This window comes from Culicoides brevitarsis, chromosome 1 (assembly GCF_036172545.1).
Source record: "Culicoides brevitarsis isolate CSIRO-B50_1 chromosome 1, AGI_CSIRO_Cbre_v1, whole genome shotgun sequence".
Taxonomy (NCBI): domain Eukaryota; kingdom Metazoa; phylum Arthropoda; class Insecta; order Diptera; family Ceratopogonidae; genus Culicoides; species Culicoides brevitarsis.
The window spans coordinates 40,970,137-40,996,633 of record NC_087085.1 but is presented as its reverse complement, the minus strand read 5'-3'; the positions used below and the strand labels follow the sequence as shown (position 1 = coordinate 40,996,633).

At 29.7% G+C, this 26,497-nt stretch overlaps 3 protein-coding genes across 3 annotated transcripts; 1 reads left to right on the top strand and 2 right to left on the bottom strand.

The window, feature by feature from the left end:
- Window positions 1-90: 90 nt before the first annotated feature.
- LOC134838067 (centrosomal protein of 164 kDa) lies at window positions 91-9,602 on the bottom strand. Its single transcript, XM_063853512.1, has 5 exons — window positions 9,294-9,602; window positions 7,611-7,719; window positions 4,847-7,553; window positions 990-1,347; window positions 91-932 (listed from the first exon to the last, which is right to left on the bottom strand). The coding sequence occupies exons 1-5, from the start codon at window positions 9,397-9,399 to the stop codon at window positions 607-609; spliced, it is 3,606 nt and encodes a 1,201-aa protein (XP_063709582.1). The 5' UTR covers window positions 9,400-9,602; the 3' UTR covers window positions 91-606.
- Window positions 9,603-10,990: 1,388 nt separating this feature from the next.
- LOC134837801 (serine/threonine-protein kinase PAK mbt) lies at window positions 10,991-15,520 on the top strand. The gene is made up of 5 exons (XM_063853193.1): window positions 10,991-12,173; window positions 13,055-13,562; window positions 13,924-14,044; window positions 14,108-14,335; window positions 14,396-15,520. The coding sequence occupies exons 1-5, from the start codon at window positions 11,395-11,397 to the stop codon at window positions 14,914-14,916; spliced, it is 2,157 nt and encodes a 718-aa protein (XP_063709263.1). The 5' UTR covers window positions 10,991-11,394; the 3' UTR covers window positions 14,917-15,520.
- A 300-nt stretch (window positions 15,521-15,820) lies between these two features.
- Window positions 15,821-17,628, bottom strand: LOC134837842 (tudor domain-containing protein 6-like). The gene is made up of 3 exons (XM_063853234.1): window positions 17,561-17,628; window positions 17,380-17,497; window positions 15,821-16,911 (listed from the first exon to the last, which is right to left on the bottom strand). Exons 2-3 carry the CDS (start codon window positions 17,468-17,470, stop codon window positions 15,821-15,823), a joined length of 1,182 nt encoding a protein of 393 aa, XP_063709304.1. The 5' UTR covers window positions 17,471-17,497; window positions 17,561-17,628.
- Between the last annotated feature and the right edge of the window lie 8,869 nt (window positions 17,629-26,497).

Sequence of the window (26,497 nt, the reverse complement as noted above, 5' to 3'; positions counted from 1 at the left end):
TAATTAAAATTTATGATTTAATTTAATAATTTCTTTAATTTTAAATTTTTTAATTTTTTTAATGAAATTTTACAAAAAAAAACACTTGAATTAAAATCCTTCCATTCACACAAAAAAAAAACTTACACGTTCGTTCAGTAAATATATAATTTTAAGGTGTTGTCGATCCAATTTGCATCAGGGAGTCTTTAATTTTGCGCTGGACGGTCTCTAATCTACATAATTTTGAAGTAAATTTTGTGCTATATTTTTCGAGGTGAATTTTTTTTGATAAATTATTATTTTGCGTGTACTTTGTACACATATCATATGTAAGTTCTGTTGAATATTTCTCTCTAGACTAGATTTTTTTGGTAATAATTTAATTTTTAATGTAAGTACGGTGCATGGAACTCAATATTTTCTTATCACTTGTCAACTTTCATAAAAATAGGATTGAAAAATGTGATTTTTTTTATAGAAAACTTATCGTAAAACTTTACATAAAATACATTTCTCTCTTTTTTGCGAGTTTTAAACAAGATACGTGTCACTAAATTATCTCTGAAATTTGTAACAAGAAGGCTAAAAATGCATATCATTGAAAAATTGGGGATTTTCTCCCTTCTAGATCGTCGTTTGTTGTCCTCCGCGATTTGTTGTCGTCGCTAAAACCTCATTTTCGGTTTTTGCTTGTTTCAGCCAGTTGCGCAAATCGCGTGTTCGCTCGACTAAGCTGCTCGTGTAATGTGCTGCGAGAGGCGCAAGTGGCACGGAATTGGCAACGGAAGAGGGCGACGTCAGAAACGGGTTCGTATTGCGACCTGTGATGTGTCGATAAGTCTCGAGACGATCCTGCAACGAAGGGACAGTTGTCGTTGGCGAGCCTGCAGGTCCAAACATTGTCCATTTGATTTCTTGCTCGTACGTTGGTGCAGGAGGAGCCGGCAAACCTTCGAAAAATTTAAATTAACGAAAAATTTTTGATTTTAAGCTCTTAAAAAAATTACCTTGAATCTGTTGTTTGCTCAAAATGTCCCAAATTTCACGAATTTCGGCATTCAAGTTCTCCAAACTGTGCATAATTTCGGAAGATTCTTGCAACAAATCCTTCCGTTGTCCCTGAAGCGTGTCGGTGTTCATGTCGGTGCTGCTGAAACCCGAACTCGAATGACTCGAAACGTCGCTGAGCGTTGCGTCTTCCTTGCGATTTAATTTATTGTCGTCACTTTGGAGATCCAGGGGCTTTTCTTTCTCGTAAACGCGTTGCAAGGAGTGCTCAAGATGTCGCAAGCGAATGACTTTTTCACCTAATAAGGCGCGTGTGCGATGAAGGCTCACTTCCATCTCCGTCAGTTCTTTTTCTTCCTGTAAATTTTAAAGAAATTTTTTTTATTTTAAAATTTTTCGATTTTTAAGCATGAGAGTTGGTTGAAAATTGACTTGAGAAAAAAAGTACGATATTTGCTCCTCATATGATAAAATCGTACTTTTTTTTATTTCTTCAAAAATCGATCAGATATCAATGGAAATCAACTTTAGAATGAATATTTATTAACTTTTAGCTTTGAAATCCATCAAAAGTTGGTTGAAAAGTGACTTGAGAAAAAAAGTACGATTTTTGCTCCTCATATGATAAAATCGTACTTTTTTTTATTTCTTCAAAAATCGATCAGATATCAATGGAAATCAACTTTAGAATGAATATTTATTAACTTTTAGCTTTGAAACCCATCAAAAGTTGGTTGAAAAGTGACTTGAGAAAAAAAGTACGATTTTTGCTCCTCATATGATAAAATCGTACTTTTTTTTATTTCTTCAAAAATCGATCAGATATCAATGGAAATCAACTTTAGAATGAATATTTATTAACTTTTAGCTTTGAAACCCATCAAAAGTTGGTTGAAAAGTGACTTGAGAAAAAAAGTACGATTTTTGCTCCTCATATGATAAAATCGTACTTTTTATTAATTCAACAAAAATTGATCAGATATCAATGGAAATCAACTTTAGAATGCATATTTATTAACTTTTAGCTTTGAAATCCATCAAAAGTTGGTTGAAAAGTGACTTGAGAAAAAAAGTACGATTTTTGCTCCTCATATGATAAAATCGTACTTTTTTTTATTTCTTCAAAAATCGATCAGATATCAATGGAAATCTTTAGAATGAATATTTATTAACTTTTCCATCAAAAGTTGGTTGAAAGTGATGAATATTTATTTCTTCAAAAATCGATCAGATATCAATGGAAATCAACTTTAGAATGAATATTTATTAACTTTTAGCTTTGAAACCCATCAAAAGTTGGTTGAAAAGTGAATATTTATTAACTTTTAGCTTTGAAACCCATCAAAAGTTGGTTGAAAAGTGACTTGAGAAAAAAAGTACGATTTTTGCTCCTCATATGATAAAATCGTACTTTTTTTTATTTCTTCAAAAATCGATCAGATATCAATGGAAATCAACTTTAGAATGAATATTTATTAACTTTTAGCTTTGAAACCCATCAAAAGTTGGTTGAAAAGTGACTTGAGAAAAAAAGTACGATTTTTGCTCCTCATATGATAAAATCGTACTTTTTTTTTCAAAAATATCAGATATCAATGGAAATCAACTTTAGAATGAATATTTATTAACTTTTAGCTTTGAAACCCATCAAAAGTTGGTTTAAAAGTGACATGAGAAAAAAAGTACGATTTTTGCTCCTCATATGATAAAATCGTACTTTTTTTTATTTCTCAAAAATCGATCAGATATCAATGGAAATCAACTTTAGAATGAATATTTATTAACTTTTAGCTTTGAAACCCATCAAAAGTTGGTTGAAAAGTGACTTGAGAAAAAAAGTACGATTTTTGCTCCTCATATGATAAAATCGTACTTTTTTTTATTTCTTCAAAAATCGATCAGATAGCTTTGAAACCCATCAAAAGTTGGTTGAAAAGTGACTTGAGAAAAAAAGTTAGATTTTTGCTCCTCATATGATAAATTCGTCAATGGAAATGGAAATAACTTTAGAATGAATATTTATTAACTTTTAGCTTTGAAATCCATCAAAAGTTGGTTGAAAAGTGACTTGAGAAAAAAAGTACGATTTTTCCTCCTCATATGATAAAATCGTACTTTTTTTTATTTCTTCAAAAATCGATCAGATATCAATGGAAATCAACTTTAGAATGAATATTTATTAACTTTTAGCTTTGAAATCCATCAAAAGTTGGTTGAAAAGTGACTTGAGAAAAAAAGTACGATTTTTGCTCCTCATATGATAAAATCGTACTTTTTTTTATTTCTTCAAAAATCGATCAGATATCAATGGAAATCAACTTTAGAATGAATATTTATTAACTTTTAGCTTTGAAATCCATCAAAAGTTGGTTGAAAAGTGACTTGAGAAAAAAAGTACGATTTTTGCTCCTCATATGATAAAATCGTACTTTTTTTTATTTCTTCAAAAATCGATCAGATATCAATGGAAATCAACTTTAGAATGAATATTTATTAACTTTTAGCTTTGAAACCCATCAAAAGTTGGTTGAAAAGTGACTTGAGAAAAAAAGTACGATTTTTGCTCCTCATATGATAAAATCGTACTTTTTTTTATTTCTTCAAAAATCGATCAGATATCAATGGAAATCAACTTTAGAATGAATATTTATTAACTTTTAGCTTTGAAACCCATCAAAAGTTGGTTGAAAAGTGACTTGAGAAAAAAAGTACGATTTTTGCTCCTCATATGATAAAATCGTACTTTTTTTTATTTCTTCAAAAATCGATCAGATATCAATGGAAATCAACTTTAGAATGAATATTTATTAACTTTTAGCTTTGAAATCCATCAAAAGTTGGTTGAAAAGTGACTTGAGAAAAAAAGTACGATTTTTGCTCCTCATATGATAAAATCGTACTTTTTTTATTTCTTCAAAAATCGATCAGATATCAATGGAAATCAACTTTAGAATGAATATTTATTAACTTTTAGCTTTGAAATCCATCAAAAGTTGGTTGAAAAGTGACTTGAGAAAAAAAGTACGATTTTTCCTCCTCATATGATAAAATCGTACTTTTTTTTATTTCTTCAAAAATCGATCAGATATCAATGGAAAATCAACTTTAGAATGAATATTTATTAACTTTTAGCTTTGAAATCCATCAAAAGTTGGTTTGACTTGAGAAAAAAAGTACGATTTTTGCTCCTCATATGATAAAATCGAAAAAATCGACAGATTTTTGGAAAACTTTAGAATGAATATTTATTAATTTTTATTTTTTCCTCATATGATAAAATCGTACTTTTTTTTATTTGATCAAAAATCGATCAGATATCAATGGAAATCAACTTTAGAATGAATATTTATTAACTTTTAGCTTTGAAATCCATCAAAATTTGGTTGAAAATTGACTTGAGAAAAAAATACGATTTTTGCTCCTCATATGATAAAATCGTACTTTTTTTTATTTCTTCAAAAATTTTTGGAAATCAACTTTTGAATATTCAACTTTTCAAGCTTCAAAAGTTGGTTGAAAAGTGACTTGATGAAAAAAGTACGATTTTTGCTCCTCATATGATAAAATCGTACTATTTTATTTCTTCAAAAATCGATCAGATATCAATGGAAATGAACTTTAGAATGAATATTTATTATTTTTTAGCTTTGAAACCCATCAAAAGTTGGTTGAGAAGTGACTTGAGAAAAAAAGTACGATATTTGCTCCTCATATGATAAAAAATGAAAATTACGTATTTTTTACGTATTTTTTATTTTTCAATTTTCAAGCTTGAGAACCATCCAAAAGACATCCAAAAGCATTTTTCATAACTTTTGATCGATTTCAAGCTTAAAAAATAAAAAAAGCAACTTACCATGTACAATTGATCCATCGTATGCCTCACAACTGACGCCGCATGTCTCTGCTTAATTTCCCGCTGCTTTGCTCTGAACGTCGTCCTTTGCGTTCTCAACGACTCTTTTGCCCGTCGTACCGAATCTTTCTCCAAATGAATTCGATGCTTGATAAATTCCAATTCGCCGCTTCCGCCAGCCTGATTGCCAATATCCGAAAATGGATATCTTAACTTATAAGGAGTATCAAGCGTATTTTCGGGAAATTGATCCTCGAGATCTTCCAACTTTTGCAATTGAACGCGCAAATTCTCGACGGGCGTGCAGGGTCGATCTTGTTGCTCTTGACTCAGCGACGTGTGCAAGCGCGAAGTTGACGCTGACTTGGATCTCGTGAAAACTTTCCGCTTTTGACGCCCAACTGACTGGAAATTGTTGTTGTTGTTATTCGAACCGGCTTGATGACTTGTTTTGGGCGCGGAACGAACAAAAGCTTCCGAATCGGAATTTCCGTTCTCGTTGCTGAACGGAATATTCAAATGTTGTCGTCGATTGTAATTATTCGAGATCGTCGTGTCACTCTGACTTATCGAGGTTTCGTCTTGATTTTGCTGCTGCTGAAGGAATTTCAGGTGTTTTTGCGTTGGAGGTTCCGTTCCCGTGGCTTCTTGCAAGTGAAGTTTTTGTTTTGCACTCGATACGATCCCCATTGGAGGTTTTCCGAATTCGCCCGTTTGGGAGGCATCGCGATTGTTCGACGGCGTGCGTTCCGTTTCAGAGCCTGTGGTAGTGATACTCGTTTGTTCGCGTCGTCGATTCCTTCGCTCCAAGGAGATCTTTACATCGTTTTTTAAACGCACATATTTCTCCTTCAAACAGCGATATTTGTCCTCGAGCAGGCGTTTTTCGCACCGAACCTTCTCGTAAAGTCGATCTTCGCCCGTTTCCCGTAACCGTTGACGCTCCATTTGGATTTCGTGCTCGACCTGGGTCCGCATTTGCGCTAATTTTTGCGAATGTTCCTTCTTGATGATCTCTTGTTCGAGTTTCAGGTCGCGATTTAGCTCGTCAAGCATTTCGTTATGATTTTTTTGGAGCGTTTCTGCGGCAATTTTGTATTCTTCGCTGATTTTTTTGCGTTTCGCTTCGAATTCGGCCTCAAGTTTCGCTCGAAATGCCTCGATTTCTTCCTCGTTTTGTTGTTGAACGCCATTTTTGATGTCGTTAAGCTTGGATTCGGCTTCTTTTTTGCATTTTAGGACGTCCTGTAGGTGTTGCTCTTCAATTGATTTTCGTTTTGTCTCCAATAATTCCTTAAATTTGATCTCTTCGTTCTTCAATTCTTTTTCTAAAGCATTCGATTGTTGCTGTTGGAGCTTTTGTAACTTCATATCGAGTAAATCTTTGAATTTTTGCTTTTCATCCTCCAACATCGTCTCTAATTCCTTGTAATTTGAAGCTTTATTGACTTCTTGCTCGAACGAATGCAACTTTGCGTCACTTTCTTTGGATTTTATTTGGCCACTGGAATCTGATTCGCTTTCGTCGTACAATGGTTTCACCATAAAACTCCCTTTTTCGTCTTTTTTGTCCATTTTATCGAACATCGAGAAGATACTGGGCTTGTCTTTCATCTCGTTTTTCGCCACGATCGCCTTCACAGTCGTCTTTTTGATTGTTTCGTTGGCGTGTTGACCACTTTTGAGGATTGCCAGTTGCGTAATTGGCGAAATCGGGGAGATAGCAGGTGTTACTTTCACTTGTTTGACGTTGTTGATGCCTGAATTACCCGCAGCGGTGTCATTATTGATGAAATCCCAAACATCTTCTTCCTCTTCTTCGACACTTTGTTCTTCTTCGGAGCTGTTATCACTTTTAACTTTCCCTTCGTCGTCGTTTTCTTCGGAATTTGCACGAATTTCGGCAGGATTCAAGTTAAATCGCACGATTTTTCGATCGCCATCGGTTGTTGTCTCGAAATCCAAGCCTCCGATCTTCATTTCTTGCGGGCGCGAACGAACATCCGTGAGACTCGAGTCTCGTAAGATGCCTTTCATGATGTTTGGACTCATGCCGAAGGATCCCGATTCACGAGAACGTGCCCCCGAGATGTCAATGGGGTTGGAAACAGCAGCGGAACTCATTGATGGGGTGCCAACATCGCTTTGGCGACGCGTATTTGACTTCAAAAACAAAGATCCGCCACCCTGGAGAGCAAATCCCTTCTTTGGGGACGTTTCTGAGGCGCGATTTGTCGATGCGGCACTCGAAAATGACATAAAAGGAGGTTTTCCGACATCATTTTGCGATGAATCTGTCTTCATCGAAAGATCAATTTTCGTCGGGGCATTTAACGACGACTTTGTTACCTCGAATTTGCCAACTTTGCGTGAAATTGCGGCAGAAACGGGGCGTAAAGGACCTGCAGGAGCTGCATCAAGAGGTTGTAATTGAATGCGATCGCGTCCCGTGATGGGAAGTAATCCGGGACGAGGAGGACCAAAAATTGTCTGTTCAACTTTCATTTCGGGCGAGTCGGATTCGACGTCATTGCCTTGCAAACTACGAATGCCCGAATCGAGTTCCGAGAGTGTGTCGGATTGATCCTGATATTTGCGACGCGCTTTTTCGACGAGTAATTTGTATTCCGCGTCTAACGGATGCTCCCACTGAGTCTTTTTTGTCTCTTTGTTTACGTAATAATGCGCCTGATGCTTTTCATCAAAACTGAAAAAAAAAAATTTTTTAGAAAAATTTTTTTATTTTTGAAGAAAAATTCCTTACCAAGGTTTCCAATTGCTGGGCAAAGCTCGCATAAGACCATCTCGTGCTAAATGCAAGAGGTGCGGTTCATCTGGTCTAATGCCAATTTTTATTGCATAATCTCGTATTTCTATGAAAAGGAGGAAAAAAAGAAGAAAAATTTGACTTTTGTGAATAAATAGAAAATGTGGGACAGAAAAACATCATAAAAAGTTCATAAAAAAAGAAAACATTTCCATTAAAAATTCATACAGACATCAGTCGTCACACACACGATGAGATAATCGATAGCAACTGCAGCATCCAGCAACATTTAGGCTGATACAATTTTCAAAAATGTTTTTACAGAGCTTTTTGGGTTTTAAAGTTTTTATTCAATATCGAATATTATGAAAAGTTAGGATTTTTTAAGGAATTTTTCATCAAAACTTTTTAAAAAAGCAAAAAAAATCATTTCAATTGATAAATTTTTAATTTGAGAACTAAAAAAATTATTTTCAGAATTGAAAATTTAATTTCGAGAGCTAAAAATTTCATGGCGAGAATAAAAAAATTAATTTAAGATTTATTAAAAAAAAATAAAATAAAATAAAAAATAAATAAAAAATTTTAATACTTAATTTAAATTCTAATTTTTTTTAAAATATTTAAAAAAAAATTTTGATTTATTTTTTTTTTAATTAATTTTATTTTATTGATTTCAAAATTAATTTCGAGAACCAAAAATTTCATGGCGAGAATGAAAAAAACTAATTTAAGATTTATTTTAAAAAAAATAAAATAAAATAAAAAAAATATTTGTCAAAAAATTTTAATACTTACTTAATTTAAATTCATTTTTTTTAAATATTTAAATTTTTTTTTTTTTTAATTAATTTTTTTTATTAATTTAAAAACTAATTTCGAGATCTAAAAATTTTATGGCGAGAATAAAAAAAATTAATTTAAGATTTATTAAAAAAAAAAATAAAATAAAAAAATACTTATAAAAAACATTTTAATACTTAATTTAAATTATAATTTTTTTTTTAAATTTAAAAAAAAAAAAATTTTATTTTTTTTTTTTTAATTAATTCTTTTTATTAATTTCAAAACTAATTTCGAGATTTAAAAATTTCATGGCGAGAATAAAAAAAATAATTTTAGGATTTATTAAAAAAAATTTCGAAAGTAAAAAAATTTTCATTCAAAGATTTTTTTCATTTTAAAAATTATAATTTTTTTTAATTTCGATTTTTTTTCAAAAAAAATTTTTAAAAATTTCATTTTGAAAAAGTTGATTTTTAAATATTTTTTGATAATTTAATAAAAAATTAATTTGAAGAAAATTTAAAACATTTTCATCTATTGTATCGCCTCAAAAATTCACAGCTCACAATTTTTCCCATATCATGATGACTTATTTTCTGCTGTAATCCGTTTCTTTTTTCAAATAATTGCGAATATCGATCCATCGCAATTGATAAAAAGTCTCCAAAGATAAGGGTTATTATTGCAGCTGGTCAACCGTCGTCATCGTCAAAGGAAAATAGATTGACCCAATCCTCGCACGTACTCGCATACACACACAAAAATATTGATTTTCCCCGCAATAAGGTACATACACTGTTCCATTCATGAAATCCGCAATGTTCATTCATAAAAGCGAGCAAAAAAAAAAATCCAGGTTCCCTAATGAAAAAATTTTCACGAGATTTTTCTTACCTTCCTTCGTTGGCTCAAATCCCTCATCAAATTCCTCCTTCAAAATAACTGACGAACTCAAATTATTAGCACTACTACTCAAATTATTCTCTATTTCGCTACTCATTATCCTGCGAGTAGACGAAAGCAATAAAAGTCCGAACTCGATCGACCTTGTTATTTTTTTCTGTGTGTTCACGGGAGAAAATTCTCGTATTTACACGCAAGTACGAGGCAATTTCCCATCAATTACTCAATAATCTCTCTTAAATAATGCATGCACTGGACATGACAACATTTTCTCAACTCAAACCACGAAAGGAAATTTTTACTTTTTTTTTCTTCGTTTCTAAGCAATGCGAATGTCGTATACACAAGTTACGTGCGCGTCTTGATTGTTTCGCTGATGAAAAAGGACTGCAACCAGGATACGAAAAAGACGTACACAAAACGTCGCATTTTTGAAAGTTGCCATGGAAACGGACAAAGTCGCATTTCTCCCTTAATTTTTGTTTTTGTTTAAAATTTAATTTTTACTTTTTAAAAATATTTTTGAGAAAAAATTAAATCTGGGACAACTTTTTCGCCCAAAATAGCTTCAAAAATTCAGGAAAATTCATTCAACAGGATTTGCGGAAATGTATTGCGCAGTTTTTAAAAGAAGCGTTATTTGAAAATTTTGTTGAATTTTGATCTGAAAAGTTTTTTAAAAGAAATTTTACAGTGAAAAATAATTAAAAAAGAAGTTTTGAAGGTTTGTGGCTTCAAAAATTTTCGAAAAAGGCTCAAATAACGGGTTTTTAGGCTGATAATACTTTGAAATAGGGTTGCCAAATATTAAGTTTTTGTCCTTTTTAGTATTAACTTAATGTATAAATTGACTTAATGCGAAAAAGTAAAAAGTTTATTATTCTGAGAAATTATTTTTTAAGTTAAAATTTAAAGTCAATTAATTAAGATTTAATTTTTCAAAAAAAAAAAAAAAAAAAAAAAATTGTATCAAAAAATTTTAAGAATTTTACATCTAAATTTTAAAAAAATACATATTTATAAAATTTTTTACTTTATTTTTTTATTTAATTTTTATTTATTTATTTTTTAAATTTTTTTAAATTTTATTTTATTTTTTATTTTAATTTTTTTTATTTTATTTTTTTTATATTTTTTTTTAATTATATTTTTATTTAAATTATTTTTTATTTTAGTTTATAGGTCAAACGAAATTGATAGATTTTTTCAAATTTTTTGTTGAGTTAAAGCTTAATTCAAAAGCTGTCAATATTTTTTTAATAAAAAAAATAATAAGGCAAGATTATTCTTAAGTTAAAGTTTTAATTTAATTAAGAAATTATTTTAATTTAATTTAATTTTTAATTAGTCAATTTTTTTAAATGTTTTTTTTTCTCAAAAAACTGAAAATTTATTAAATTAAAAATTAACATTAAATAAAATTAATTTTTTTTTTAAATTTAATTCAGGTAATTTAACAAAATTTAAATTTAAAAAATTTTAAATAATTCAAAATTAATTAAACTTAAGCTTAACGTTAAAAAACTTACTGAATGAATTTTACGTTAGCTTAAGTTTCAAATTAAGTTTAAATTAAGTTTAAATGGCAACCCTATATTTTGAGACGAATGAAATTGATAATTTACCTGCAACGCCCTCTGACGAGAAACTTGAAGCCTTCCGAGGAGTACAGAATTGTTTGTGTACCAAAACAGGGCGAAACTCGAGCCTCGATTTTTCCTCATTTTCTTTTAGTTTTGTTCATTTTTCTCGCCCAATTCCGTGTTCAACGTGGAAAATTTGTGCTCTCGCACACACAAAGGCCCGACTTTGGCCTCGAACTCTCGAGACAATCACGAAAACTCGCGTGTAAATAATTCGCCAGGGAAACCATTGATGTGTTAGGATTAAGCAGCAACGAGTTTTTGTGCTTTTTACGTGAGACTTTCCTCTCGAAACGCCGTGCCTCAAGACGAAAATCGCTGTGATTCGATAAAAACCTGCGGAAATTGCGCCGCATTAACTTTCGAAGGAGGAAATCCGAGTGAAAGCTGTACACGCCCGTACCTCTACACGCATACGGAACGCACGACGCGCTCGTTGATGTTCCAAAATGTTCTCCAAGAAGAAGAAAAAGCCGCAAATCTCGATGCCCAGCAACTTTGAGCATCGCGTTCACACGGGATTCGACAAGCGCGAAGGAAAATACGTCGGTTTGCCGTTGCAATGGGCGTCAATTGTCGGCAACAATCAAGTACTGAAATCAACGAATCGGCCCATGCCACTTGTTGATCCCTCGGCAATTACGCCCACGGAAATTCTCGATTTGAAGACAATTGTGAGACCGCATGGCGAACACAATGCAAGTCGATCGTCGTCGGTGCTCGGAAATAATTCCGTCGTTTCGGGAACGGGCAACGGAGGAATAATTCTGCCAAAAACATCACACGTTGCGCGTTCAAATTCGCTCCGGAGTTCGAGTCCGCCACGCGTTCGACGCGATTTGATGGGAAATGCAAATGTGCCGCCTTCCGTGCCCGAAGAACCGACGCAATATCCGAGTATGCGACGCGATGGCACGATGCCGTCGCAGCAACCGCAGCAACAAATGCCGAAAATGCAACAACCGCCAAACGTTCCGCCGCATCAAACACGACCAAATCACATGCAAATGCCTCCCGTTCCGCAGCAACAATTGCCGACGTCGCATCATCCGCATTCGCAGCAACAACAGCTGCCGGCGCCCATGCACGGAAATAACAATGTCGAGCACTTGCCGCCGCATCATCAGCACCAGCCAACGATGTATCATCAGCAGAATGGAAATCCGATGCAACCGCTGAACGTTCATACTGACATTCCGCAGACACCTTTTTACAACAACAACAATAGGTGAGTAACGCGACAAACTAATTAAAATGCAGATCATAGCGTTACAGAGCACGTATTAGGTTGATACAAGTGTTTTAGATGTATTTAGACAAAAACGAAACATTTGAAACGAATGAGTTTTACATACTTGAAATGAAAAATTTAGATCTCAAAATGAAGATTTTAAAGTAAATTTTTTATTTTAAAAATATTTTTTTTTTAGATCTCGAAAATGAATATTTTTCGTTTCAAACATCTCGTAAAAAATTAAAAATTTTAGTTAAAAATTAATAATTTAATAAGAAAGTTTTTTTAAAATATTTAAATTTTTATTCAATTTTTTTTTTAATTTTATTTAAATTGTTTTAAAATTTTATTTAATTTTTTTTTAAATTTTATTTAAATTTTTTTAAAATTTTATTTTTTTTTAATTTACCTATTGAACTTTAAAAACTCGAATTGTAAAATTTTATATTTTTTTTAAATATTTAAATTTTTATTTATTTTTTTTTAAATTGTATTTAAATTTTTTTAAAATTTAAGGTATTTAATTTTTTTTTTTATTTTTTTAAATTTTATTTTTATTTTTTTAAATTAATTTCTTTTTTCTTTACATTAAATTAAATGTTCATATTTAAATTTAATAAAAATTTAAATTTAAATTGTCACAAAAAATATTAAATTGAACATTTTTGTTATCGAAATGAATATTTTTGACCTTTTACTAAAAAAAATTATGAAATTTAAAAATCTCTGTGAAATCTAAAAACATTTTTAATAATTGTATCAACCTAATTTTGTTTACAGTTTTTTTTTCAAACAAATTCTTTTGAGTTCGTGACTTTTTACCAAATACGTTCATTGAATAATTAAACAAACAACAAAAAATTTACCTTTTTTAGACCGCAGCAAGCCTCTCCCGTTGGATCGATCAGTAGTGCGGGCACTGTTCAACAGCAGCATCCTCGAATTCCGCCTCCTCATGGCTTCGCTGGAGCAGGACATCCACAGCAGCAGCAACAAGCACCAAATCATCCCATTTTGCCTCCGCATCAATTTGCTTCCCAACCCCCAATTCCGGGTCCCAAACACATGCCAATGCATCCGCCTCACATGACAGGCCCTCCGCAGCCTGGGCATCATCAATTTATGCCGCATAACAATGTTCCGGGTGCTCAAATGCCGCCAACGCATGCTCATAGGCCTCCGATGCCCGATCAAAACCAAAATATGCAACAAAATGCTCAACAGCATCCGGCTCACATCAGCAACGGAAATAATATTCATGCGAAACCCAATTCAAGAGCTTCCAGTTCGAGTGGCGGAAATGCATCGACGACGCATAGCACGGGAGGACAAAGTGCTCAAATGGCAGCGGGGAAACAGGAACAAAGATTAACACATGAACAAGTAAGAAATTTTAATTTTTTTGAAATTTTTATTAAAAAAATTTCATAAAAATTCATTTTTTTTTAAATTTCTTTGATTTTATTAAAACTTAATTTTTTTTTTAATTCGTAAAAATTATTTTTTTTTAATTTTCAAAATTTTATTATTTTTTTTTAAAAAATTTTTTTTTTATTTTTTTTAATTTATAAAAATTATTTTTTTTTTCATAAAAATTATATTTTTTTTAAATTTTCATAAAAATTATGTCTTTTAATATTCATTCATAAATAAAATATTTTTTTTTTAATATTCATTAAAAATTTAAATTTTTTGTAAATGTTTCGTAAAAAATAAATTAAAATTTTTAATTTTTTTCTTTCAGTTCCGTGCTGCTTTACAAATGGTCGTATCAGCTGGAGATCCAAGAGAGAATTTAGATAACTTTATGAAGATTGGCGAAGGTTCAACAGGAACTGTTTGTATCGCAACTGACAAATCTACAGGTATTTTATTCAAATACCATTAAAAAAATAAAATTTTTATTGAAATTTTTAATTTTTAAATAGGTCGACAAGTTGCTGTTAAGAAAATGGATCTGCGCAAACAACAACGACGCGAACTTTTGTTCAATGAAGTCGTAATTATGAGAGATTATCATCATCCAAACATCGTTGAGACTTATAGCAGCTTTTTAGTGAACGACGAACTTTGGGTTGTCATGGAATTCTTGGAAGGCGGTGCCTTGACTGACATTGTCACACACACTCGAATGGATGAAGAGCAAATCGCTACAGGTAATTTTCATTTTTTCCTCAATTTTTTCATGAAAATTTAATTTTTCATTTTTTTTTTAGTTTGCAAACAATGTCTCAAAGCTCTTGCTTATCTCCATTCGCAAGGCGTAATTCATCGCGACATCAAATCCGATTCCATATTATTGGCAGCAGATGGCAGAGTCAAACTTTCGGACTTTGGCTTTTGCGCTCAAGTCTCACAGGAATTGCCAAAGCGTAAATCTCTCGTTGGTACGCCCTACTGGATGTCGCCCGAAGTTATTTCTCGACTCCCATACGGGCCTGAAGTCGATATTTGGTCACTCGGCATAATGGTGATCGAAATGATTGACGGCGAACCGCCATTCTTCAATGAACCGCCATTGCAGGCGATGCGTCGCATTCGCGATATGCCGCCGCCCAAATTGAAGAACTCACACAAAGTGTCGCCGCGATTGCAACAATTTTTGGATCGTATGTTGGTGCGAGATCCGAATCAAAGAGCAACTGCAAATGAGCTTTTGTCGCATCCCTTCTTGAGACAAGCTGGTCCGCCATCGTTACTTGTTCCGTTGATGCGAGGCGCGAGACATGCAAATTGAGGCTCTCTCTTTCTTTCTTTCCAATAATTTTTTTTTTGTACAGTTACAAAATTTTTATTTTTGTATGTTTTATGAAATACCGATCGACGACATTTACAATGAATATCAAGAAGAAGACGAAAAAAAAAAGTTAAGATTTAGATTTAAGTGAATATTTTTTTATATCAATTAATTAAATACTTTCCATGGGATGGTTTTAAGATAATTAAGCTGACTTACATATGTATGATGATGTTAAAGTAACGATAAGACTAGGAGAATAGGAGATAATATTTCAAACCTATTTCTTGAAACTGATACATTCCCCTTTTGAAGATAGATGTCAGTATTTAGAACGATAACCGTCCATCGCCTATTGAAGAAACAGATCTGTGCCGTTAGAAATTTTCATATTGACAATAACATTTCTTGAAAAGAAAGGTTTTAAAATTATAATCTTAATGAATCAGGTACTTAAGAATGTATAAAAAGTAATATTGTTAAAATTTTTCGTTAAAATTTTCTTTTTCTATTATCCAATCTTCTATTGTGTTATATAAAAATTGCTATTATAATGCATTTACATGTATTTTTTTATATATTCAATAAATAAAAATCATATCTGACATAATTGAGTTTTATAAAAAATATTATTTTAAAGTACTTCATATAATAAGGCTTTCAATTGAAATTTCACATTTTTTAAAAATCTTCAAAAAATTCAAATTAAAAAATTTTTTTTTCATTATTTTGGTAGAGTATAAAATATTTCAAAATATCAATCATGCAAATTGTAGAGATGATCAGAAAAAACTTAAGTAGAAGTTATGATTTGCTAAACTGAATTTCCATTTTAATAAACTTTGGTATAAAATCAAAGGCAACCCTTTTCGCATTTATTGGCAATAATTGATTTGCGAAAACTCTAATTTGCATTTTCGGGATAGACATAGCAGTTGTATAGCTTCAGCTTTTTGTATTCCTGACTCAAATATTGAACAGATTCCGAGTCAAAGACAATATCATTTGCTTCGCCGCTTTCCAACAAATCAAAAGTCGGATACAATTCATCCTTTATAGGCCATATTTCAGTATCCGCCTCTGCTAATTCGCAACAATTCAAGCTAGCTAGAATCTTTCTGATTGATCCGTTGCAACGATCCTCTTCTTTTTTCGTCAACATCAAATGGAAGATCATCTCACGTTCTTCGAAAGCATACACTTTGGCAGACAGAATTGATGCTTCCTTATTTTCGTTTCTGCAAAGCTTTTTGAAGTTCTTCGTGTCTTTTGACTTCCATTGCGTTGTTTCAAGAGGCATAACAAGCGCCATTCTTCCACGATAGCTCAAACGCGGGATTTCAGCAAAGGATTTCTTCATGTACAGCAAATCCTGAATGTTAGCTTCTACTGCTTCGCCATAATCGATTGCAAAAACTTTTGTACGATTGTTTACAAATGGCAGCTTTAGCTCGTGAAGGTCATACATGATAACAACGCGTTTGTAAGTGTTGTTCGAGTGAAGTACAGCTACGTTGTCTTTTTTCACATCACTTGAAACCATTCTGAATACCGATTTATCACAAGTATCATAAAAATCCTGCATCTCATTGCTCAGTTGACTGAATGTTGGGTTTTGAAGATGCAAAAAGAACCAAAACTTGTAGGGAGAGAAGATTTGAGTGATACCGATCTGAAACTCTTGGTCGAACATCGAATCGAAGACCAATGCATGCGGAATTTCAGATTTGGTTCGTGCCACGGGAACAGGTAACAAGTTTATTTTAATGCCAGGTAAAGCTGGTTCTAAAGGTTCTTCCTCGCTTTGACTTTCAGGCGCTTTTTCTTGCTTTGGAGATTCAAATTTGATCGGCAAAAAGCTTGGCATTGATAGCTTTCGAGATCTGCGACGGGATCGAGTTTCAAATTGAAGAGCGTCATATTCGTCATCACTTAGCGAATTCGAACGGCTTGTTGATTGATCTTGACGTTGCTTTCGGTACTTCTTCGTGCGTCCTGTAAAGAAATACTTTGGTTAGGTACATTTATGCAAACAAGCATTGTATAAGCTTTTCGTCAGATCACTAAAATTAAGCAACATTGAATGTTTTTTCGTTATTTAATTACACATTATACGATTATTTGCTTTGCATTTTCAAATATTGATGAGAAACTGAAAAATTTGTAATGTAAACAACAACCACGTGGAAATTGAGGTTATGTCAAAAATTTGAAATTTCACTTTTTTTACTGAATAGAATCTTTTTCAGTATTGAAAGTTTTCTCATTTTATGTAGGAGAAAATGCACTAATTTACTCATTCAAAGTTTGATTTGAAATAAATGCACTTGTGAAATTTGATATTCGCACATGAGTTTTTTGTTTACGTTTTTTTTTAAACAGTTAAGAATCTCAATTTTTTCAGATTTTCAACAATTTTTTCACTTGAAATTCACTTTGATACAACTAAAACTCAAAACTTACCCGAGATATAAGACAAAGCATCGTCGGAATCATCAGAATCATCATCCGCCGGCGTAAAGCTGTTGTTCTTCCATGCCCAATTTTCTCGCATCTTTAAAATTCGTATTTAAACGAGTTTCTGTAAAGATTTTTGTATTAATTTCACTTGAATCAATAGCTAAGTAGCTCATTTGACACTTACGAAATGAATTAATTGCACAAAAATATCACAAAATTTAATTATTTTGCTGGAGATACTCTTTTACACGCTTGCCGATTGAAAGTTAGCTTGAACCCTGTGAGCAAAATTGATTCCCAGCTTACGCGGCGTTTGTGAAAAATTTAGATTGCATCAGACATTCAAAGTGAATTCAACAATTTTTTATCTTTAAATGTAAAAATTAAATTTTAAAAGTAAAATTTTTTTAAAGATAATTTTTTATATGAAATTCATGCAAAATTCAAATTAAACCCTAAAGTTGACAAAATCATCCAATGAAGACTTAAATTGATGCTGAGGGTCTAAAATTTCGGATTTTGGGTTCTGAACTGATATATTTTTAGATTTTCAAAAAAATCGTAAGTTTGTAATTTTTTCTTAAATCTTTTGTTTATGATGAAAAAAAAAATAATTTGTATCCAAAGCCCTTCCCATTAACGCTGACTTTTCAATTATGCAAAGTATTGTAATATACCTTATTCAACAATTCTCATTGTAACTGAATTTCTAAAGTTATACAAACACTTTTCCCATCCTCGTTCCTCCATCCATCCATCCATTTGACACAAAAGCGCCAAAGTTTAAAGGTCTCGTTTCATGACAATAAAAACTCGTTACGTACATTTTCCATTGCCGAGGACGAATCAAAAGACAGGAAAAAATTGTGAAGTATAGTGATTAAAAATTCACAAAAGGAAATTATCATTCTAGCATTAATGCATAAATTTTCTACAACCATCGTCATCACGTTAATAATTCCATAATTTTAATGCATAACTCGAGTAGATTTCGTGTCGTGTCGACACAAAAAAAATGTATGATGCAAAAATCAGCGTGATTATAAACTTGGTGGTTTTTTGTCTTATTATAACACTTTACCGCCATAATTCCGAAAAAAAACTGCATGGATCGCTGGATGCATTACTGAAAAGAAAGGAAAACGGGAATGATTATTTTTTTTTCGCAGGCTCCGTTTCGTCAAACTAAAAGGTTAATGAGTAGGCGTCGATTTCCCCGTTGGTTATTGTTGTGGGAAATTTTCGAGAGTAAAATTGTTTCAAAAGTGCTTCCTAAATTAAAATGTTGACTTTTGCAGAACACAAATGCAGGTACCCGAAAACTCTGTGGGCCTCGTTTGCGGATTTAATCGTCAACAATAAGGAATTGCTGAATCACAAATTGTGTGTTTTGCCAAGAGAACCCGATATTGCGAAATATTTGTTGATATTTTTGAGTTTAATTATTACTGTAAGAAAAATTTTTTTTTTGAAAGAAATCTTTAAAATTTTAAATTATGAGCTTTAAGGCAACAGATGTTTACCTTTTATGGAGAAGACTTAAAACGAGCTCAGTACCAAACATGAAACGAATTTTTCCGAGTCTACCATGGCTTCCTGTAACTTATGGAGATTTGAAGATTATTGTTCAAGCGATGCTCACGGAATGGTCTGTTCATATGACGATGCATTTGTTTACTGTAAGTTTCGAAAATTTTCATTGTATTTAAGTTGAAAAGGATTTTCAGTTCCGTCGGATATTGAAGTTTCTGTTTTTCGTATGAAATTAACTCCTTTTAGCTAAATTTTTTATGTCGTTTCTTGTGCCTTTTTCATCATTGAGTCATTTTTGAAATTTCTTGAGGTTTTATTAATATTTTTAAAAAGAATTTTAAGTTTTATTTTCAAATGTTTTTGACACTAAAATGATAATTTTAAAATAAAATTACAAAAAATTATTTGAAATATTAAAATTTTCAGTCAAATAAATAAATAAAATTTAAACAAAAAATATTAAAGTAATGTAGATTTTAAAAATTCTTTTAAATTATGTTCTTAACGAAAATTGAAGTTAAACTAATTTTTGTTTCAAACTCTTTTTTTTTAATTTTTAAACTGAAAATTTTGAAATTTTAACCAATTTTGTATTTTTAATATATATTTTTAAATAATTATTTTTAAAATAATAATTTTCAGTGTCAAAAATATTTGAATTTCAACTGAAAATTGTAAAAAAAACGTCAAAAATTTTAAGAAAAATTGTCTTCACTTATAAATTAGCTTTTTATTTTTAATTTTGTTTTTTTTTTATTTAAATTTTAAAGGATTTTTTTCTCTTAGCATTGATAAAATAATTAAAAAATATTTTTTTTTAATGTTAAAATTTTATTTAATTTTTTATTTATTTAAAAAAAATATAATTTTTTACTTTTTTTAATTAAAATAAAAAAAGTATTAAAATTAAATTTAATTTAATTTCTTTTTTTTAATATAAATTTTTTATCTACATGAATACATTATCTACGTAATTAATTTAAAAAAATTAAATTAATAAAATAGAAATTAAATTAAATTTAATTTTAATACTTTTTTTTATCTTAATTAGAAAAAGTAAAAAAAAATTAATAAAAAAAATTAAATAAAATTTTAACATTTTTGGAGAATTTTTTTTAATTATAAAAAAAATATTTTTTAATTATTTTATCAACTTAATTCATAAAATTAAAACTTACCTTTTTAATTTTTATTTTCAGGACAACTTCGATGGTCTCCTTTTCTCATTATTGGCATTACAATTCCAATTCTTAACATCAATTTACGTCGCATACCAAAGTTATCAGCAATCTCTAACATCACAAGTCCTTTCAACCAAATTCTACATTCACGCCTTTCGTGCCTTTGCAACTCCTTTCCAGTTCAGTTGGCTCCTGTGTCATCTCACAAAATACTTTGGCGCCTGCATCTGGAACGAAAACTAAAAAATTTGTTGTTAAAAACTTCTGCTTGAAGTAGAAAAAAAATGCTTTTATCGCTCAGCAGAGTATCTTTTTCACTTTTGCAACATTCATTATAATAATTATGTTTACGCGTGCATAAAATATCTCGCCAAAATGACTAACAAATTACTGAAGCTGAAGATGCTGAGAAAGCCGTCAAAGAGGGAAATAATTTAAAATGCAGTTTTAATGAATTGAGTTTCCTTTTAATCTTTTGGCGGAGTGACATTAATGCATTTTCCTCATTAAAATGCATTAAATTTCTCTCTAATGTTCAAAAGTGCGCCTCGAGAGATTTTTTTTTTGTTTTTTTTTCATATTTTTTATCATTATGTAATCTGCGAGTACTTTTTTAGTTTTTGCGGATCGATTTTTTTTCCCGTTCCACGTCTCGAGTTGTGCATAAATGGTTGATTTTTTAATGAATCCTTTTCTCATAAAGCACTCATTGTTGGAAAATGCTTCAAATATGCACTCTTAAGACACAATAAGCTTTTGAATTCCATCAACGTGTCGCAGAATCTCTCCTTCATCAGTCTACGCGACATTCACATCGAAGTGCGCGAAATGCATAAAATTTAAATACCTTCACAGAAAAATGTAAATGAGAAGTCAAATAAAGGACTTGCTTCATACTCATTTCTCTATTTGCGCGGAGGAAGATGAATAATAATAATAAACCACTAACGATATGATGAAGCAATGAACGAACGAACGCGACAACCATTGGATGGATAATGAGTTTGCTTGTTATCTACCCGATTTATTATTTTTTGCATGGTGCCTATTTTGGTTCGTCGCTCGCTCCTCGATTCTTTTTACCATAAATTTTGTATTCAGATTATGAATAATTCAATTCAGGCTGTAATGAAGTTGATTATGCGTAATTGAAAATAAGTTGTGTGGCGGGGGTTTGATCTCGTTGAATTTTTTCAAAATATTTTTTGTCGTCAAAAATCAAATTTTACTCCAAAAATTATTTTTTTGATCGACATTTTTGAAAAAAAAAATATTTTATTTTTTTTAAACCCAAATAATTTAAAATTATCAGGTTTCTTTACATTAAGAATTTTTTTTTAAAAAGATTAAAGAAAATTAATTTTAAAAAAATAAAAATTCAATACATTTGGAGCAATATTTGACAAAAATAGCTTTGACACAGTTTTTGACACAGTTTTTTTGCTCTTGATTTAGTTTTTAAAACAAAACTATGTCAAAGAAAAAATTTTTTTTCAGTTTCAATTTTTTGGCAGTTTTGAGTTATAAAATGATTAAAAATGATAAATTAGAGCCCTCTGACAAATTTCAATCCATTTGGAGCAAGATTTGACAAAAATAGCTTTGACACAGTTTTTGACACAGTTTTTTTGCTCTTGATTTAGTTTTTAAAACAAAACTATGTCAAAGAAAAAATTTTTTTTTCAGTTTCAATTTTTTGGCAGTTTTGAGTTATAAAATGATTAAAAATGATAAATTAGAGCCCTCTGACAAATTTCAATCCATTTGGAGCAAGATTTGACAAAAATAGCTTTGACACAGTTTTTGACACAGTTTTTTTGCTCTTGATTTAGTTTTTAAAACAAAACTATGTCAAAGAAAAAAATTTTTTTCAGTTTCAATTTTTTGGCAGTTTTGAGTTATAAAATGATTAAAAATGATAAATTAGAGCCCTCTGACAAATTTCAATCCATTTGGAGCAAGATTTGACAAAAATAGCTTTGACACAGTTTTTGACACAGTTTTTTTGCTCTTGATTTAGTTTTTAAAACAAAACTATGTCAAAGAAAAAAATTTTTTTCAGTTTCAATTTTTTGGCAGTTTTGAGTTATAAAATGATTAAAAATGATAAATTAGAGCCCTCTGACAAATTTTTATCCATTTGGAGCAAGATTTGACAAAAATAGCTTTGACACAGTTTTTGACACAGTTTTTTTGCTCTTGATTTAGTTTTTAAAACAAAACTATGTCAAAGAAAAATTTTTTTTTTCAGTTTCAATTTTTTGGCAGTTTTGAGTTATAAAATGATTAAAAATGATAAATTAGAGCCCTCTGACAAATTTTTATCCATTTGGAGCAAGATTTGACAAAAATAGCTTTGACACAGTTTTTGACACAGTTTTTTTGCTCTTGATTTAGTTTTTAAAACAAAACTATGTCAAAGAAAAAATTTTTTTTTCAGTTTCAATTTTTTGGCAGTTTTGAGTTATAAAATGATTAAAAATGATAAATTAGAGCCCTCTGACAAATTTTTATCCATTTGGAGCAAGATTTGACAAAAATAGCTTTGACACAGTTTTTGACACAGTTTTTTTGCTCTTGATTTAGTTTTTAAAACAAAACTATGTCAAAGAAAAAATTTTTTTTTCAGTTTCAATTTTTTGGCAGTTTTGAGTTATAAAATGATTAAAAATGATAAATTAGAGCCCTCTGACAAATTTTTATCCATTTGGAGCAAGATTTGACAAAAATAGCTTTGACACAGTTTTTGACACAGTTTTTTTGCTCTTGATTTAGTTTTTAAAACAAAACTATGTCAAAGAAAAAAATTTTTTTTTCAGTTTCAATTTTTTGGCAGTTTTGAGTTATAAAATGATTAAAAATGATAAATTAGAGCCCTCTGACAAATTTTTATCCATTTGGAGCAAGATTTGACAAAAATAGCTTTGACACAGTTTTTGACACAGTTTTTTTGCTCTTGATTTAGTTTTTAAAACAAAACTATGTCAAAGAAAAAATTTTTTTTTCAGTTTCAATTTTTTGGCAGTTTTGAGTTATAAAATGATTAAAAATGATAAATTAGAGCCCTCTGACAAATTTCAATCCATTTGGAGCAAGATTTGACAAAAATAGCTTTGACACAGTTTTTGACACAGTTTTTTTGCTCTTGATTTAGTTTTTAAAACAAAACTATGTCAAAGAAAAAATTTTTTTTCAGTTTCAATTTTTTGGCAGTTTTGAGTTATAAAATGATTAAAAATGATAAATTAGAGCCCTCTGACAAATTTCAATCCATTTGGAGCAAGATTTGACAAAAATAGCTTTGACACAGTTTTTGACACAGTTTTTTTGCTCTTGATTTAGTTTTTAAAACAAAACTATGTCAAAGAAAAAATTTTTTTTTCAGTTTCAATTTTTTGGCAGTTTTGAGTTATAAAATGATTAAAAATGATAAATTAGAGCCCTCTGACAAATTTTTATCCATTTGGAGCAAGATTTGACAAAAATAGCTTTGACACAGTTTTTTTGCTCTTGATTTAGTTTTTAAAACAAAACTATGTCAAAGAAAAAATTTTTTTTCAGTTTCAATTTTTTGGCAGTTTTGAGTTATAAAATGATTAAAAATGATAAATTAGAGCCCTCTGACAAATTTCAATCCATTTGGAGCAAGATTTGACAAAAATAGCTTTGACACAGTTTTTGACACAGTTTTTTTGCTCTTGATTTAGTTTTTAAAACAAAACTATGTCAAAGAAAAATTTTTTTTTCAGTTTCAATTTTTTGGCAGTTTTGAGTTATAAAATGATTAAAAATGATAAATTAGAGCCCTCTGACAAATTTCAATCCATTTGGAGCAAGATTTGACAAAAATAGCTTTGACACAGTTTTTGACACTATGTCAAAGAAAAAAATTTTTTTCAGTTTCAATTTTTTTGCTCTTGATTTATTTGGAGCAAGATTTGACAAAAACAAAACTGATGTAAAACAAAAAGAAAAAATTTTTTTTTCAGTTTCAATTTTTTGGAAGTTTTGAGTTATAAAATGATTAAAAATGATAAATTAGAGCCCTCTGACAAATTTCAATCCATTTGGAGCAAGATTTGACAAAAATAGCTTTGACACAGTTTTTGACACAGTTTTTTTGCTCTTGATTTAGTTTTTAAAACAAAACTATGTCAAAGAAAAAATTTTTTTTTCAGTTTCAATTTTTTGCAGTTTTGAGTTATAAAATGATTCAAAATGATAAATTAGAGCCCTCTGACAAGTTTTTATCCATTATATAGAATATGCGTCAAAAAATTTAAAAAAATTATAAAATTTTTAATTTTTTTCTTTAAGTAATTTTTTCATATTTAATTTCAATTTATTTTAAAATAATAAAAAATAAGCAATTTTGCTTAAAAAAAATAAGTAAAAATATAAAATTTCATTCTTGATATATTAATTTAATATTAAATTTTTAATTTGTTTTTCAAGTCACCTTTTTCATTTTTTTTAATTTAATTTTATTTTTTTTTCTTTTGTTGATAAACTCTTACCTTATAAAAATATAAACAAAAATTCGTAATTCGCTGAATTTTATAAAATCTTGTTTATTCATAGATATTTCACACAAAACTATGTTGAATGAGTTTTTTTAAGGTTCATGTTTTAAAAAAGGATGTATTTGATATTTTATGCCTCTCTATTCATGGCATGAATTCAAGGTATGAATTTATTTATTTACCTTTATAAAGTTGAAGTTTTTTGTTGTTCCAAATGTCACAACATTTCACATGTCTGATTTGTGAATTTTTCATGTCCTTTTTATTGTCGTCGTTGTTGAATTTTTAGCAGTAACCGAATATCTCGTATTTTGTTCAAGTGACGTAAAAAAACAAGATTTTTATTGAAAGTATTTTATAAAGTTTAAACTATGAGTAAAAATATATTTTTTGTCGTATATGTCGTCAATGAGACACGTAATTTTGGTTTATTAAATTTATTAAAAAAAAGTAAAATAAATAAATAAAAATTTAACTATTTTAAAATTAAAATTTTTAACTTTCTTTCGTTTTCTTACAAAAAAAAAAAAAAAAATTGCGATGAGAATTTATATGAATATAAGCTTTATAGTAGAAAATAGAAAAGAGCAGAAATTCAATAAATTTTTAATTAAAAAAATATAAAATATTTTAATTTCCACAAGATTAGTATAAAAATAAATTTTATTTCTTGTCAATTCTTTTCATCAATTTAAATAAAAAATTTCAAATAAAGTTATATTTTTTAATAATTTTATCTAAATTTTTCTTAATTTAATTTATATATTATTTTATGTTTTCGCATAATAAAAATATTATTTATTTTCAAAAATTGTTAAATTTTAATTAAATTTAAATAAAAAAAAAATAATTTATAATTGATAAATAATTTAATAATTGATTTTTTAAAATAAATATTATAAATTTAAATTCGCGAGAAAAACAGAAAAAGTTACCAAAAGTAACTTGAAAATTTAAAAGGTTCAAAAAATGTTATGATTTAAATATTTAAATATTTTGCAAAAATTTTGCAAGATATTAAAAAAAAAGTTTAAACTAAAGAAAACAGCAGAACACATCTGTTAAAAAATCCGTCGGTATTTTCTGACACACATTTTTAATTCAAATATTTCATTTCAACATTTTTGCATACAAGTTATAATTTTTTAAAAAATCATTTCAATTATCCAAAAGGAAGGAAATTCCCTTAATTCAACCTTAATTGGTATCTACTCAAAATTTTATTAAAACCTTAATTACAGCCTAATTTGAAAAAAAAAACATTTTTGCTTCTGTCAATTTTTTATTCAATTTTTTCATTCACAATAAAATTGACTGACAACTGTAATAATAATAAAATAAAAAATTGCTTTTCAAGTATGTACTTTTCGAAACAATTGATTGATTACACCAATAACTCAACCAAACAATTTAATTTAATGCCATCGTCCGAAAAAGCGAAACACTACACATAAAAAGTAGCAACAACAGTAATTACATGCCACAATTTATTAACGTTATTTCAGTTCAATGTGTCGCAGCCCCTATGACGAAAAATGTTGAACAGCCGAAAAAAACGATACAAACTAAAAATAAATAAAATAAATTGATGGAAAAAATGGCTGTTTATTGCCATTAGGCATGTAACGTGTGAGGCGTGAATCCCCTTTGCTATCGCTACGGGTTCGCCGTATTGAATGGAACTGTTGATTTGAAATGATTACAACATCATGAAATTATGATTATTTCATTATATTTATTTATTATTATGTATTTTGTTGAATATTTTGATCAATTTCCCCCAGCAATTTAATAAGACCGTGCGTGAGTGTGTGATTTGATGATTTTTTTTTTTAGTTATTTATTGAAGGATGGCGTTTTTTATTTGCCTTGCTGAGAACGTAT

Bases quoted from the DNA above. Each gene is read 5' to 3' on its own strand.
- LOC134838067 (XM_063853512.1), bottom strand. From the start codon at position 9,399: ATGAGTAGCGAAATAGAGAATAATTTGAGTAGTAGTGCTAATAATTTG. The intron at 1,348-4,846 runs GTAAGTTGCTTT...TAAAATTTACAG, and splicing joins CGATGGATCAATTGTACATG to GAAGAAAAAGAACTGACGGA. The intron at 933-989 runs GTAATTTTTTTA...AATTTTTCGAAG, and splicing joins GAGCAAACAACAGATTCAAG to GTTTGCCGGCTCCTCCTGCA.
- LOC134837801 (XM_063853193.1), top strand. From the start codon at position 11,395: ATGTTCTCCAAGAAGAAGAAAAAGCCGCAAATCTCGATGCCCAGCAAC. The intron at 12,174-13,054 runs GTGAGTAACGCG...TACCTTTTTTAG, and splicing joins TTTTACAACAACAACAATAG to ACCGCAGCAAGCCTCTCCCG. The intron at 14,045-14,107 runs GTATTTTATTCA...ATTTTTAAATAG, and splicing joins CGCAACTGACAAATCTACAG to GTCGACAAGTTGCTGTTAAG.
- LOC134837842 (XM_063853234.1), bottom strand. From the start codon at position 17,470: ATGCGAGAAAATTGGGCATGGAAGAACAACAGCTTTACGCCGGCGGAT. The intron at 16,912-17,379 runs GTAAGTTTTGAG...ATTTCTTTACAG, and splicing joins TGCTTTGTCTTATATCTCGG to GACGCACGAAGAAGTACCGA.